This window comes from Mirounga angustirostris, unplaced genomic scaffold (genome assembly GCF_029215605.1).
Source record: "Mirounga angustirostris isolate CCGP_5_RB_7025 unplaced genomic scaffold, mMirAng1.0.hap1 SCAF_17, whole genome shotgun sequence".
NCBI classification, from domain to species: Eukaryota; Metazoa; Chordata; class Mammalia; order Carnivora; family Phocidae; genus Mirounga; species Mirounga angustirostris.
Genome location: NW_026991725.1, coordinates 23,145,989 through 23,162,312, shown reverse-complemented (window position 1 = coordinate 23,162,312; position 16,324 = coordinate 23,145,989). Strand labels below are relative to the sequence as shown.

The window sequence follows — 16,324 nt, the reverse complement described above, 5'->3', positions numbered from 1 at the left end:
ACCGAGCACAGAGTCCAATACAGGGCTTGATCCCACTACCCTGAGATCGTGACGAGAGCCAAAATCAAGTGTCAGATGCTTAACCAACTGAGCCACCCAGGCACCCTAAAATAAATAAATAAATAAATCTTTTAAAAAAATTCATTCACTAACTCAATATTTATTGAGTCCTTCCTAGAGGCCAGTCACGTACTACGATAAACACCAAAATATGAACAATGATCATCTCTAGACAGTAGAATTACAATCCACTTTTATCATCTTCTTCATACTTTTCTGTTTTCTAAATATTCTAAAATACGTGTTTTAGAGTATGAAAAAAATAAGTAAAATGAAAGTCACTATGTAAGCACAGAGTAATTCTACTCATACTTTGGATCTATAGACTTCAATTTTTTTAAATTTTATTTTATTATGTTATGTTAGTCACCATACATTACATCATTAGTTTTTGATGTAGTGTTCCATGATTCATTGTTTGCATATAACACCCAGTGCTCCATGCAATACGTGCCCTCCTTAATACCCAACACCGGGCCAACCCATCCCTCCACCCACCTCCCCTCTAAAATCCTCAGTTTGTTTCTCAGAGTCCATAGTCTCTCATGGTTCATATAGACTTAAATTTTTGTTGTTCATCTGTGTTTCACTTAGTGGTAGTGGGCTGAGCTGGTTGTGAGCAGGAGACCGGGCCAGCCTGGACAGACAGAAAGTAGGGAATTAGGAAGATCCTGTCAGAGATAGGTGGTTACAGTGTATGCTTTATTCCTATAGATGATAAATATATACAGTTGACCCCTGAACAACATGGGTTTGAACTGCACTGGTCCACTTATATACAGATTTTTTTTTAATACATACAGTATGGTACTATAAATGTATTTTCCTTATGATTTTCTAATAACATTTTCTTTTCTCTAGCCTACTTTATTGTAAAAATGCAGTATATAATGCATGTAGCATACAAAATTTGTGTTAATCAACTGTTTATGTTATGGGTAAGGCTCTGGTCAACAGCAGACTACTAGTAGTTAAGTTTGGGGGGAATCAAAAGTTATATGAGGATTTTCAACTATGGGAGGAGGGGAGGGGAGCAGGTAGCCCTAACCCACACACTGTTCAGGGATCAACTATATTGTATTTTGTACTTTTACCCTCCTTACTATATTCTTATAAGTATAATATTCTATGTAATTATATCTGTATATACTAAAATTGTTAAAAGAACATCAACAGGATATATTCATCCCCCAATGATATCACTAAGAAAAGACTGATATTTTTATTATGAGTTTACTTCTTAAGTTTCACTTCAAATTACTTTTTTGAAAGGCTTTCTTCCCAAATGCTTTAGGTGTTCACATGTTAATTTAAGTACCCATTCCTTCACATGCAAAAATCAGCTACTCAGGAATAAAATAACAAGAAGACAACCTCTGCTGTCTGTCTTATCTGTTTTTTTTTTTTTAATTTAATTTATTTTTTGACAGAGAGAGAGACAGCGAGAGAGGGAACACAAGCAGGGGAAGTGGGAGAGGGAGAAGCAGACTCCCCGCTGAGCAGGAAGCCCGATGCGGGGCTGGATCCCAGGACCCTGGGATCATGACCTGAGCTTAAGGCAGATGCTTAACCGACTGAGCCACCCAGGCACCCCTGTCTCATCTGTTTTTTAAAAATCAGATCTAGGGGGGCGCCTGGGTGGCTCAGATGGTTAAGCGTCTGCCTTCTGCTCAGGTCATAATCCCAGAGTCCTGGGATCCAGTCCCGCATCGGGCTCCCTGCTCAGCGGGGAGTCTGCTTCTCCCTCTCCCTCTGCCTGCGGCTCCCCCTGCTCATGCGCGCTCTCTCTCTTTCTCTCTGTCAAATAAATAAATAAAATATTTTTTAAAAATCAGATCCAAATTTACATCCACACCTTATTAGATGAACAAGGGTATAAATAAGAAAAATATAAACAAGTTAAAAACAAGGGCTATATTATATTTCCAGTATTATACACACTTGCCTACTCATTTTACGAAGCCAGCATGACCCTGGCATCACAACTTGATAAAGATACTAAGGAAAGAAAATTACAGCTCAATATATAATACATAATCTTTCAATTTAGAAGATGCTGCTGCTTATTGTGATTATGACCTGAAGGTGCCCGAGCAACCCTACTCAGAAACACACCACCCACCACTGAACAGGAAAGACATTTTAAAAGGTCTCTCAACATATCATTTTCCATATTTAACCGAGGTATCTGTAGGTCTTCTGTTAAGCAATCAACTTTTTACAAACAAGAACTCTTCTATAAACATCACATCCTGCCACAATAGGATGCCTTAGGCTCCTGCAATTGCAAAACCCAGTGTGAAAAACACCACTGCTTAAGAACATTCCTGAGGCACCTCTGACACCACAGGTTTCATCATATAGAATACTCGATGTTACAGGGTCTGCACATCATTGCCTGCAGCTGGTAAGTGAGCAATATGAACCACATGGTGTAAATGTCTTCACATCAAAGAGAAAAGACAAAATCAGAAACATACCATCAACAATGCCACTTTTCCCTAAATGTCTTCATTCTTCAACAAATATTTATGGAATACTTAATACATGTAAGTACTGAAAAACGTGAATAAGATAGACCTAAACTCTATTGTAAGAGTTGACAGTCTAGCAAAGAATACAGGCTTAAACAGGCTATTAAAATACATTGTGATAGGAGTTTTAATAAGAAAAGTAAGGGAGGCACAGGCCCATGGTAGAGGCACCTTGTCTAGAGAGGAAAGTAAGTCAGGGGAGACTCTCAGAGAACTGACCTTTTATCTGGAATTCCCAAATTAGCAGGCCAAGTATGTATGTTTTGGATGGGAGCAGGTGCAGAGTTGGAACTAGGAAAAGAATGGCACAAGCATGGGAACATCATGTGCAAAGGTCCTGAGGTGACAGATCTCAGTTCATTTGGGGAGACTGAAAGAATTTCAACTTAGATGGCAGAACATGAAGGTTAGAGGTGAGAGGGACAGTGGTGAAAGATTACTCTGGAAGGCAGCCTTGTAGCAATATACAGTATTTTGTACTGAAGTAATATATGATGATTTTAAGTACCATATTTATAAGATAAATTCAGCTCTGGCCAAGATATATCTTCCTTTTATTATTCATAGCTGCCCTAAAACATAAATTCCCTCAGCTTCTAAGCAGCTTACATCTACTCCAGCAAGTCAGAGTAGGAAAAGAAAACAGGAAAAGAAGACAGAAGGACAAGGGAACAGAGGGTATATGGAACACTGTAGGCATAAAATGATCCTCACACCGCTGGGAAAAACTGCTGCAGGATCTAAGGCCAACTAAAAAGATTCTTGGCAGTTTGCATTCAAAACCACTAGGTTCTGTAGACAAGTGAAAGTTTCTGACATTCTACAAGTATCTGACCTTGTCCATTTACAAGGCTACTCTTTTGTTTATTTGGAAGACAATGATATCTTATGGGTCACATTTTTTACTACTAAGATCTCTGGATATTCTTTACATTAAATAAATTATCACAACTATTCCTTTAAGTTACATATTCCCATTTTACAGAAGAAACCAGCCTGGTTGCTAATCCAACTTCTACAAGTCTCACTGACAGCTTCTGGTAGAAACAAACAAAAATTCCTGATTCCCTGTCACAGGTACACTAAACATACCAGACCTTTAGGATTTCGGCAGTCACTCTTAAATGTCTCACTAAAATTAAACCTCTAAAACTTCAGTGTTTCATTTTTCCTACCCTAATAATGGAAGCCTTCATGGAAACCTTATCTATTTTCATACCAATTAAATAAAAGTAACTTAGTGGGGAAAAATGATTTTCAGTTTGTTTAGAACTTATTTTAAACCTTGCATTACATTTTTGATCTGGCATTTCATTGCAATCCTTAAGGCATATATTTTTTTTGCCCTTTGTTAAGAGGTAAATTTATTGGCAAGGCCAAAATCATACCCACCAGCTTTGTTTTGACTTGTGGGAAGTTGTCCACATACAATAGAGAAATTACCAGCATGTTCTGGTTGTGGTTTGCTTCAACCTGCTGATTGTTTCTGCCCCATGACCCAAGAAGTGTGTGGTGTTTATATTTTTAATTCTCATTTAATTCTCATACAATACCTGTATATTCACAGCACAGACAGAACAAAAACCAGAAACTAAAACACAGAGAGTACTTTAGATTAAGTTTTAACTAGTGGCCAAACTAAAATTCTAGGATTAACATGTTTGCAATCTCCATTTGAGTGCCTAAAAACTTATCCTACAGAAATATTTGCACGTGTACACAAAGATGCACATATACATATGTTCTCTACAGCATTGTGGAAATATGAAAAAAAAGTTGGAAACAACCTAAACATCCATCAATAGGAGAATAAATAAATTTTGAAACACCATGCGGCAATTTATATACATACATGGATAGATAGATTCACATGGAAAAGTATACAACACTATTATGTTTTTAAAGAAATCAAGTAGTCTATATATTTCTATGTTATGCAAACATTCCACAATAAAAATATATCCCTGAGAACTCTCATACACTGCTGGAAGGAGTGTAAAGTAAGTATAATCACTTTGGGAAACTGGAGTTTCTAATAAAATTAGACATTTACCTACCCTATGACTGACCAGTAATTCTATTCCTAGATATTTATCCAAGAAAAATGAGTGCTTATGTTCACAAAACAAGTTATACAAGAATGCTCATAGCAGCTGTATTCATAATAGCCCCCAAACTGAACAACTCAATGACCATCAGCAGAAACATGGATAAACAAATTATGGAATATTCACACAATGGAATACTATTTTGCAAAAAGGATAAGATAGAACTGATACTCTTAAATGTCTCACTAAAATTAAACCTCTAAAACTTCGGTGTTTCATTTTTCTGACCCCTAATAATGGAAGCCTTCATGGAAATCTTGTCTATTTTCATACCAATTAAATAGAAGTAACTTAGTGGGGAAAAATGACTTTCAGTTTGTTTAGAACTTATTTTAAACCTTGTGTTACATTTTACATGAATAAATCGCAAAAATATGATGTGGAAGACAGACACAAAAGAGATCATACTGACAGCAACACTACCCCATGATGATAGAAGTCAGAATAGCAGTTGTCTCTGGGGAGGGTTTCTGACTGGAAAGGAAACCTTCCAGGTTTCCATTTTGATGGAAATGTTTATATCTTCATCTGGGTGGTAGTCACACAGGTGTATACCTATATTAAAGTCATACAGTTGTAACACTTAAGATTAGTGCATTTTATGTATATAAATCATACCTTAATAAAGTACAGGAAAGGAAGGATGAAAAGGAGGGAGGGAGAAATGGATGGATGGATGGATTGAGGGATGAAGAGGCTCACACAAAAAGTTATCAGAAAGGAAAAATTATTTTAAAGGCAGTGTGTGATAAATAAATAAATAAATAAATAAATAAATAAAGGCAGTGTGATTTTTTTTTTTTTTAAAGCTTCTATGTACTTACTTATTTTAGAGAGAGAGCAGGCAAGTGGGAGAAGGGAGGGAGAGAATCTCAGGCAGACTTCATGGTGAGGGTGGAGCCCGACTTGGGGCTTGATTTCATGACCCTGACATCATGACCTGAGCCAAAACCAAGAGTTGGATGCCTAACTGACTGAGCCACCCAGGCGCCCCTAAAGGCAATGTGATTTTAAGGAGGTTTATTATGGTTCAGTTTAGAGATATTTTCTGCATACGTTGAGCAAATGTTGAGCAAAACAGCCAGATACATGATAAGATATTATGTGACTGAATAAGCAAAACTGAACTTTGCTGTTAGATATCAGAGACGTGCTTGCCTATAGGGGTGAGTAGTTACCAAAGGATACAGAGGGTCTCGGGAAGTTTTGGTAAACAAAGTCTTGCCATTGTTTAGGGGATATGTTCTCTTTGTGAAGATTCATTGAGCTGTATATTAATGATTAAGCATTCAATAAAAGTATATTGCATTCAATAAAAACAATACAAAATAAAACATATAAACAAAAAGAGATATACCCAGCATACTTCACATGCTTGATTTATAAGGTACACTATCTTAATTAATTTCAACTATACTATTTTTTTACATAAGTATAAATATGTGTCACTGGACACATTTTAGCAAAGCTTCTATTATGTGAATAAAAACCTTATTTACCTGCAAAATCCTAATATTGGAATGTCAACAATGTTAGGAGGAGACCCTAGAGGAGAATTTAGGTAACTCATAAATGATTTTATCAAGTCCATCAGCCTTCAGGAAAGTTGCTCTCTGGATGTTAAGACCACTTTTTTCCTGAGCCCACATCTGTCCCATCTTCCATGTAAAAGCTGGATAGTAAAATTTAAACAGTGGAACTCAAAGACTCCAAACCTGAAAAGCCATCTGTTATAATCACCTAACCTATAATGCAGCACTGACAAACCGGAAAAGCAAGCAATGAACTTGGAAACACAGGGGAAATAAGTATGAATAAATGTAGCAGAAATTATAGGATTTCTGTAGGGTGTAATGGCTTATAACTTGAAAAAATTAGATCTATGATAGTTATGTCAATATGTTAAGGTTCTCAGATGATGGTAAAACTTGAAACTTACCTTACTTTTCCAATATTTAAAATGACTGAAAATTGTTTAGGTATTACACTTATATAATGAGGTAAGAATGTTATTATCTTTTTTTTTTATTTAAAGATTTTTATTTATTTTTTAGACAGCGAGCGAGAGAGAAACAGCATGAGAGGGGAGAGGGTTAGAGGGAGAAGCAGGCTCCCCGCTGAGCCGGGAGCCCGATGTGGGACTCGATCCCAGAACCCTGGGATCATGACCTGAGCCGAAGGCAGACGCCTAACCATCTGAGCTACCCGGGCGCCCCAAGAATGTTATTATCTTAATAGCTGGCACCAGAATTCCTCTCAGAGAACTGTCACCGCTTGGAAAAATAACTTGTTTCTCTGTGTGTGGGTGTTGGACGGAACCTAAACAACTAAACAGAAGCTAAACTATCTTTTCAGATGACAAGGGAAATAGAGTTGGGGGTTTTTTGTTTTTATTTATTTTTTTTTATTTTTTTTTAGATTTTATTTATTTGAGAGAGAGAGAGATAGTGAGAGAGAGGACAAGTGCGGAGGAGAGGGAGAAGCAGGCTCCCCGCAGAGCAAGGAGCCCAATGTGGGACTCGATCCCAGGACCCTGGGATCACGAACCAAGCCGAAGACAGACCTTAACCGATTGAGCCACCCAGGCGCCCTTGTTTTTATTTTTTTGGTTTTGCTCCAGATATGATAAAGGGAGAAAGGGCCTGTGAGAAGGCATAAGGCTGAGAACCACATCAGGTGAAGGGCCAGAGAGCACTCTCTGATGACTGGGATGGCAAAAGCGCTTAGCAATAGGGATGCCTAATATTCAAATTGAAATAATTTGCATTACTGTTATGTAAATGCTGCCTCCCTCTCCTGGCACCCCCTAAATCTCCAGTGATGTCATCTACTGTCACAGGGGCTTCATGCGGGTAGGCTTCTGTGGAAACTGAGGAAAAGGATATGTGTAGACCAGGGTTTCTCAATCTAGCACTACTGACATTTGGGGTTGTATAATTCTTTTATTGTGGGGGCTGTCCTATGCATTGTAAGAAGTTTAGCAGCATGCCTCGCCCCTACCCACTAGATGACAGCAGCATTCTCTCCAGTTGTCACAAAAAAAAAAAAAAAATGTGTCCATGTGTTGCCAAAAGTCCCCTGACAGATAAAATCACCTGAGTTGGGATCCACAAGTTTCTGCCCACATGACTTAGGGCAGCTAAGAGCCTGGAAGGGAAGGCAACCCTGAGAATGCATGCTCCTTGAGAAATATTAGGATTTTGAGGAGATGTTTGGGCTTCCACGGGGAATAGATCATGCCTAGAGTTCAAAAGGTCTGGGCAGCCCACTTAACATCTAGGCTATACCCACAATGAAATTCAAATATTTCTACCAACAAAAAAAAATTTTCTTTTTAAAAGATTTTATTTATTTATTTGAAAGAGAGAGAGAGCATGAGCCGTGGGGTGGAGGGGGGAGGCAGAGGGAGAAGCAGACTCCCACTGAGTGGTGAGCCTGACATGGGGTTCAATCCCAGGACCCTGAGATCATGACCTGAGCCGAAGGCAGATGCTTAACCGACTGAGCCACCCAGGCACCCCCCCAAATATATATATATTAAAAAACAAAAAGAAAGAAGAGGAAGAATAAATCTTTCTTTTTTTTTCAATGGAGGAGTAATGCAAAAGGACTATTTTACACACATACACATGCATACGCACAGACACAGCATTCTATGACAAGATAAGGAGCCCATATTTTTCCTAAGTTAGCAATGAAGCAGATTTCCTCTATGCTTCTTTCATAAAGTCTCTCACAGAATGATTACTGGACTCTAATCTAAGGAACGAAGGAAATGGAGGAGACTCTGAAACAAACCCTACAAACTCCCCCTAATTTAGAGAAGCCAGGGTAAATCACCAACATAGGCAAAAGGCCATGTCTGGGAGCTTTCCTATGAAGAGACAAATGCAAACAAAACAAAACAAATTAACAACAACAAAAAAAAATTGATAGGACTTTCTCAAAGAAAATAATTTTTAAAAATTTTACCAAATATTTATAGCATGTATAACACATGCTAGATACTATTGTAAGTTCTTCTCAAATATTCATTCCTTTATTCTTCATGTAAATTCTATGAGATAGGTACTATTATTATCCCCATTTTACAGATGAGGAAACTGAGACCCAAAGTCAAACAGGTAGCAAGAAAGTGGCAGAGTCAGGATTTGAATGTAGGCAAACTGAACGCACAAAAAACCATACAGGACCTGTGAGAATACACTAAAGTTCAAAGAGAAAACACTAAAGTTCAAAAGAGAAGAACTAGAAAAAAATACCTCCCTCTGAAGTAGATTTATTATTAAAGAACAGAAATGTATAGAAAATTTCTAATTCATAATCTCAAAACATACAAAAAGTCATTATATCTACAAGCCAGAGCTTTGCAAATGTAATGAAAATGAAACAATGAGTGATAAGGAAAAAATACATGGAAATTTTTTTTAAAAAAATGAATGCTGAACTTAAAATCATAATGAAGTCAGTGACAGATAAAACAATAAAAAAGGTGAAAAAGAGAGTAGATTGGGATCCAGTATATGCATAATGTAAACCCCATTGTAACAAAATAAAGCAAATGGAGCAGAAGTAGTGATAATAGAGAACTTTCCCAAGTTTAAGACCTGAGTCTACAGATCAAAAGGGTTCATTACAAACTGAGCAAAATTATTAAAAAACCTAAGACCTTGACACTATCTAGTGACACTTCTGAGAGCAAAGAACAATATCTTATAGACATCCAGGCAGAAGGTGGAAGGAATAGATTATAAAAGAAATACATCAGGCTGGCATCAGATTTCTCCTCCACAAAACTGAAGACCAGAAGATAATGGGACACTTCTAGAGGGTGAATTAGTAGGAAGGGGAAGGAATGGGCAGAGTATAAACCAAGAATTTTATGCCCACACCCAAGTTTATATGAAACTAGATAGACACATTCTCAGACATGCAGGGGATCAGTAAGCATAATATCAAAGAACCCTCTTTGAGAAATTCACTCAGTATTGTATTCTAGATCATCATCTACTAGGGCTTTATGCTTTGTCCAATGCAGTAGTCAGTATGGCTACTGAGCAGCTTAAATATAGCTACTGCAATTGAAGAAGCAAATTTTTTCTTTAATTTAAACTTAAATAGCCACCTGTGGCTAGTGGTTACCATATCAGCCCAGGTTAAATATCTAAGAGATAAAATTGAAAGTTCAAGAATGAAAAAGCCATGGTACCAAAGGGAAGCAATGAACAAATTAAGGGGAAAAAACAGCATTATAGCTATGGTTTTAAAATACAATGCAGGGGCACCTGGGTGGCTCAGTCAGTGAATCGGCTGCCTGTGGCTCAGGTCATGATCCCACGGTCCTGGGATCGAGCCCCGCATCGGGCTCCCTGCTCCGCGGGGAGCCTGCTTCTCCCTCTCCCTCTGCCTGCCTCTCTGCGTACTTGTGCTATCTCTCTGTCAAATAAATAAATAAAATCTTTTTAAAAAAATTAAAAAAATAAAATACAACGCAAATGTCAAAAATAATTATTGTAATATAATATACATAATAAAATATGAACAATTCTCTGAGTCTAAAGTCTCAGATTAGAGGGGCGCCTGGCTGGCTCAGTCAGTAGAGCATGTGACTCTTGATCTCTGGGTGTGAGTTCGAGCCCCATGATGGGTATAGAGATTTCACATTTCATACTGGAAGGAAGAGTCAAAAGGTACCGTTTCATTCTTAATGTTGCTAAATCAAAGGGACATGGTGCTTTTTTAAAAGCCATAACAGGAAAACAACCAGTGGAATAAAACCTGAATGTATAACTTCTAAATCACCAGGAAAAAAAAATGTTTTAATGATCTAAGAAACTGCTCAGGAGACTTTAGCAACTGAAAGACTGTAAGTGGAAAGATCAGAATATAAAACTACCCACACAATATGTCCCAACTTTGAAAGTATGTACATATAATAAAAACTGAAAGAAATACATGGAAATTTAACAGTTGTTGAGCATGGGTGATTGTGTTATCATCATGTGTTTTCTAAATGTTCTACAATTAGCATTATCACTTTTATAATCAGAGAAAATTTTAACATAAAAAACAAAAAGAAGTATTATGGTTATGTCTCAGCTTTTGGTAGCATAACCTAGCTAGAAGACAATCCGTTATCACAAATTAAGCAAAAATGACTCTGATCAGCCAAAATACATGTCATGACACACCTAAAGATCAGGGTACTGTGTTCATCAAGAGAGCCCTTCATAACTTCTTTTATACGTATCAATTCCAACAAGCTTGATTACCTGATGTTCTGGTAGCACTGTGGATACAGATACACTGAGCATGGTGTAAAGTGATAGGCCTAGCCTCACAGTAGGAAAAAAGTGACAAAAATAAAAATACAAAACAGACATTAACATTCACAAAGCAGCTGCAGGACAATTACGGCAGAATCATCCCTAAACAACTGAATATATTTCCACAAATATGATAACCGATATTCACTGTAACAACTTTTTTTTTTTTTAATTTTTTAAATTTATTTGACACAGAGAGACATAGCAAGAGAGAGAGCACAAGCAGGGGGTAACATCAGGCAGAGGGAGAAGCAGGCTTCCCGCCGAGCAGGGAGCCCGATGCGGGGCTCGATCCCAGGACCCCAGCATCACGACCTGAGCCGAGGGCAGACGCTTAACAGACGCTTAACGACTGAGCCACCCAGGCGCCCCCACTGTAACAACTCTTGAGTTGAACTGTTCAAAGGCCATTCCCTTTGAACACAGGCTGGCTGGTTGAAGAAGTGAGAAAAATTCCTAATACGTTTTAGAAAAAAGATTGATCATAAATATTTATGATAAAAAGTTAGAGTGCTTAAAGAGAATATCCTCAGCTCTCCAGAGCAGCTCACTCCTGCGAGTTCCACAGAGTTGGAATTTTACTATATTGAAAAGGATTTTATAGTTGGCTGCATCAACCAATACAAATCTGGAGAACAATCTAGAGGGAAATGATTAATGACTGCTTCTTTCCAAGGAAGTTTAAAAATAAGTAACCATAGGCATATCAGAATTAGTGTTAACACAGCAATTGCTACTAAATGCAGCCTGGATGTGGATGGCTTTTTGTTTGTTTTGTTTTGTTTTGTTTTTGCTTCACTCCATATTCCCAGCAGGATTTAGGTACCTTGGAGGTAGGTGGGACCTATTAGCTTATTAGGGTAAAATCAGTAAGCCCCATTCCATCACACACAGCACATTTGAACTGAAGAAACATATATTCTACCTCCTTCATACTTGCCTCTTGTGCTTCTGACTTCAAAAAGCAGGGATACAAAGACAAGGAAGAAACTGATTATGTTTATATCTGTGGAACAAAGATTATGCAAACTGCCAGCACTCCATTGTTTTTGTTTTCAGTATGGTTATCACAAAACAAAAAGATAACTTCTACATCTGAAGCCTGATAATTTGAAAACAGACCTGAATATTTCCTCCTCTTTCAATAAGGCAGTAAACACCTTTCATTTTACTTATCTGTAAGGTACTTATTTGCTGATATGGACTAGTTAACTATTTCCATAAGAGCTTGACAGAGTCTATCTGAGGAAGCTGTTTCCTGAGTTACTCTGAAGGTACCCTCGCTGCTTTAACATTTGCCAAAAATCCAAGAAAGCATTAAAAAAAACTACACACACCCCCAGAGCTAACAAGAGAAAAACATAATCATAACCTTGGTTAATGGTTGGTCCTTTAGCACTCTGACCACTATGACCTCTCCAAGCTTCTATTTGTCTTTTGTTTGTTCCTTTTTCTTTTAAATAACCCTACTGGTTGTTTATCTGATTAACAAAAGTAATACATGGTCAACATCACAACATGAAGATGTATGAAATAAAAGTGATAATCTCTGTCTCCCCCACCCTCTCATTTCCCTGCCAAAGAAACCAATGTTAACAGCTAGGTGTATATTCTTACTTCTTCCTAGGCTTACAAAAAATATATATAATATATGGGAGGGAAGGGGTGGTTCACTTATTCGTTTTCAAACAAAAATGGATTATATATATTATTAGTCTTAAAAATATGGACACCTTCCAAGCCGGTAAATACAGATCCTTCACATTCTTTTTAATGACTACAAAACATTCCATAAGATGGATAATTCATTCATACCATCGCCCCACCTTTCCCAACGCGTGGACATTTAAGGTAGATCCTTGTACTTACACTTCACGTTCTTTAATTTCAGTAACACGGATTCCCAGAAGTAGAGTTTCTGGGTCAAATGAAACATTTTCAAATGTTTAAAATTTTATCTTTAAACAAAATTAATTTTAGACCTTCAACATTTCTGTTCCCTTCTTCATTATGCAAAATTTTGGCATAAACCTTTCATAATGCTTTGCATATTTTATTTTTTAAAAGCACATGTATTATGTCAAAAAACACCCCTGTCATTTATGCTCATGTACTTATAAATAAATAAATGCTTAAGTTATGGCTGTGATGGCCAGCGTTAAATCATTGTGCAAATGCTTCTGCCTTGGTTTATGAAAGTAGTAATTCACTGTGGAAACTCTACCCCCACAGTCATGTGGGCAACCCCGAAGTAGCAGCTCCCTCACCTTGTGACTCTCTCCACTGAGTGACGATATAGAGATCAGGACCTACATATTTTCTAATTGTCAACAGTTAACCTTAAAAAGTGTGTGTGGTGGGAAGACAAGTACACAGCAACGACGATAAATTGAAAGCCATTATGGGTTTCTAATATCCACAAATTATTTGTAGTATAATGAATAATTCTGTTGGTCTACACCAGAGACTATCTTTCATTCAAAAAAAAAAAAAACAAACCTATAACCAATGTGTTGCTATGATTACATGAACCTTTCAAAACCATAGTCCTCCAACATTTTTAATAGAATTATTGGTTGGAATCCCACTTTTGCCTTCCTCCCCCCTCTACTTCAGATTCAGGTTCTGATTGCAAACTGTAAAAAAAGGCCTTAAAGAAATGCATTAACCAACGAAGCTCCTTAAAATTTAATCTCAGACTCCTCTGTAGATTCTAAAGACCCAAGCACCAACAGAGATTGTTAAGACACAGCAAGTTTGACACAGAAGTATGTGACATGCAATTAATCTCCATTCATACCCTGCTCTACTTGTCAGCAAACAAAGGTTCTGCTTTAGAAGGAGATCTGAAGACTTCAATTAAAAACAGTCAGCTAACAAGAAAATAATCTAAGCTAAAGGAAGGTGACAGGTGCAGAAATGAGTTGTTTACCAAAGTGTCAGTTTTGAACAATAAAGAACTGCACATCAAAAATGTTAAAGGAGTGGATTTCATTGCAAGCCTCTGAAAATAAAAAGGAACTTTCTACTAAGGCTGCACACAAAACGGAAGTACAGTTTAACAAACTTGTAAGATAGGTTTTCTCTCATCAAATGACAGATACCAATAAGAAGAATCACTTTATATTTTTAAATGCAAGGGCAGAATTACCCTTTTTGCTACAGTTCCTTCTCTCCCAGAAACCACCACACTTAACAGCCTCTCTTTACATTCAACATCCAATACTGAACCAAGGGCAGAGGGAAAGGCTAGATTGCTTCTTCTCAGACACCCAGATGATGCTATTTTACCCTACAAATAGTTTTCTACTCTGAAAGTTTAGATTGACTCGGGTCATAAGTAAAGTGGATTTTGGAAACTTCACCTCAAAAGAAATACCTAGTTGACAGCTTTTACATAGAAGCAATCCAGAATGGAAACAGTGCTACAAACAGAGACCAAAAGGACTGCCAAATATTTGATTAGGAGGCATTTATACCGAGATAACAAGGTAATGGAGATATAAAACCAATTAAATTGAGAGAAACTAAAAAAAATATATATATATATATACTCCTTGCCAAAAGTCTGACCTGCCCAAAGCAGGCCATCTGTTAAATATGTGTCAAAAATGTCACTTGGATGCCAAAAGTCTTAACTCAGGGTAGTTTCCTCCTGGGACCCTTATGCAAGCACAGATTCCAGGCCTCTGTCCTTCCAGGAAAGTCAGTTACAGGAAAGCAAGTTACTTTCTCCAGAAAGAAAGTGTGAATGGAGCAGGTGATATTGCCCATTAGCAAAAAAGTCTCTTTCCAGTGTTAGAAGGATCTGTGGAGTGTCGCTGAGTATGGCCTTCACTGTTCAGAGGACTGCTTAGGCACCACAGTTTGAAGGTAAACACACCGGGATGGGGCATTTCTAGAAAAGTCAGAACCGTACTACTGCATCCGCCTGCCCTGGGTGGACAGCAAGACCCCCTGCAGTCTGCAGGTTGGCAGAGGGAGGCGCCGACAAAACTCACACGAAGCCCCAGGCCTTGGCCGACAGCCTCGCACGAGCCCCTCGCAGCCCCCTGAGAGCCTCAAGGAGCTCTGAGCCGGAAGCTGAGGGGGCTTCGGGGCTGGGGAGGGAGGAAAGCAAAACCCCACAGGCGCGGGGGCCTGTCCCGAGGAGGAAGGGTCGGGCCGAAGACCACTCAGGGTGACATGGGGGGCCCCCCAAGAGCCTGGCCGGAGGTGGCGAGGAGGGCTGGCGACGCCTCGTGGAAAAAGAAAATGTGGAACTGAGGCGAGTGAATGGGACCGTGCGCGGGCAGGGTGAAAATCTGGCTGTGCGGAGTTGAGGGCTCTAGAAGTCTCGAGGTTCTAGAAGGCGGCGGGTGATGGAGCTGAAAAGCGAGGCCCGTCTTGGGAGCCCCGGCGTCTCGGGTCGGGCCTCCAGCTCCGCACCTGAGGGACTTCCCAGGGGGCCGGGAGGGGCCTGGGGCTGGGTCGGGGCGTTACCTTCCATGAGCCAACGGATCTCCTCGGGGAGGGCGACGGCCTGCATTTGGCCGGGCGGTGGGGAGGCCGGAGTGTGAGGCGGGAGAGGGGCGTGAAGGCCTGGTGCCAGGGCCGGCGGGCTGGCAGGCGGCTGTCGCCTGGCGGAGGCACCTGTGCCTCTGTGGCCGCCGCCGCTGCCGCCGCTGCCGCCGCTGCCGGGCCTGGCCGCAGGGCGGGGCGGCGGGCCCGGGGCGCGCTCAGGAAGTGGCGCGCGCGGCGGGCGGGGGGCGCGCCCCGGGCGGGGGGGGAGGAAACACCTGTGCGCGGGTGCACGCGCCCCCCCCGCGGCGCCCTCAGGTGGAAGGACTGCGGGGCGGGGAGCGCCGCACAGGCTAACCCCCACCGGAACGAGAGACTCAACGCGGCCCCAAGGAACTTCATCTCCTGGGACACTTTCTATCCTAAGCACGGGGCAGTTGGCCTCAAGGGGCAGATTTAAAAGCCACGGTGGTGCCCGAGGTGGGGCGCGGAGAGGCAGAATCCGAGGAGATGCGTCCCCGCCAAGCCCAGCAGCAGGCAGTTCCCGATCCAGCTCGCACGTCCACGCCGCGAAAACCAGGGCAGAACGCTCACTGTCTGGGGCAAACCAGCTGGCTAAAGGGAACGTCCCACTAAGTAATATAAAGCCACCAACACTGGGGAGAAGCAGAGCGGCAGGGCGGCAGTGGATACAGGGAGCCAGTGTCCCTTCCTCACTAAGGCTGAAAGGATGTGAGGGAAGGAAGGGGTAACCTGCGGAGAAGGCCGAGGGAGAGGGGAACCAAGCCTTTTCCCT

General features: G+C 40.1%; 1 protein-coding gene across 1 annotated transcript in view; it reads right to left on the bottom strand.

Moving 5' to 3' along the window:
* Nucleotides 1-15,701, bottom strand: part of SKAP1 (src kinase associated phosphoprotein 1) — a 278,853-nt gene extending 263,152 nt beyond the window's left edge. Inside the window, exon 1 of the mRNA XM_064583476.1 lies at nt 15,511-15,701. Coding sequence (XP_064439546.1) covers nt 15,511-15,556 — 46 coding nt within the window. The 5' untranslated portion in view covers nt 15,557-15,701. The remainder of the gene's footprint in view (nt 1-15,510) is intronic.
* Between the last annotated feature and the right edge of the window lie 623 nt (nt 15,702-16,324).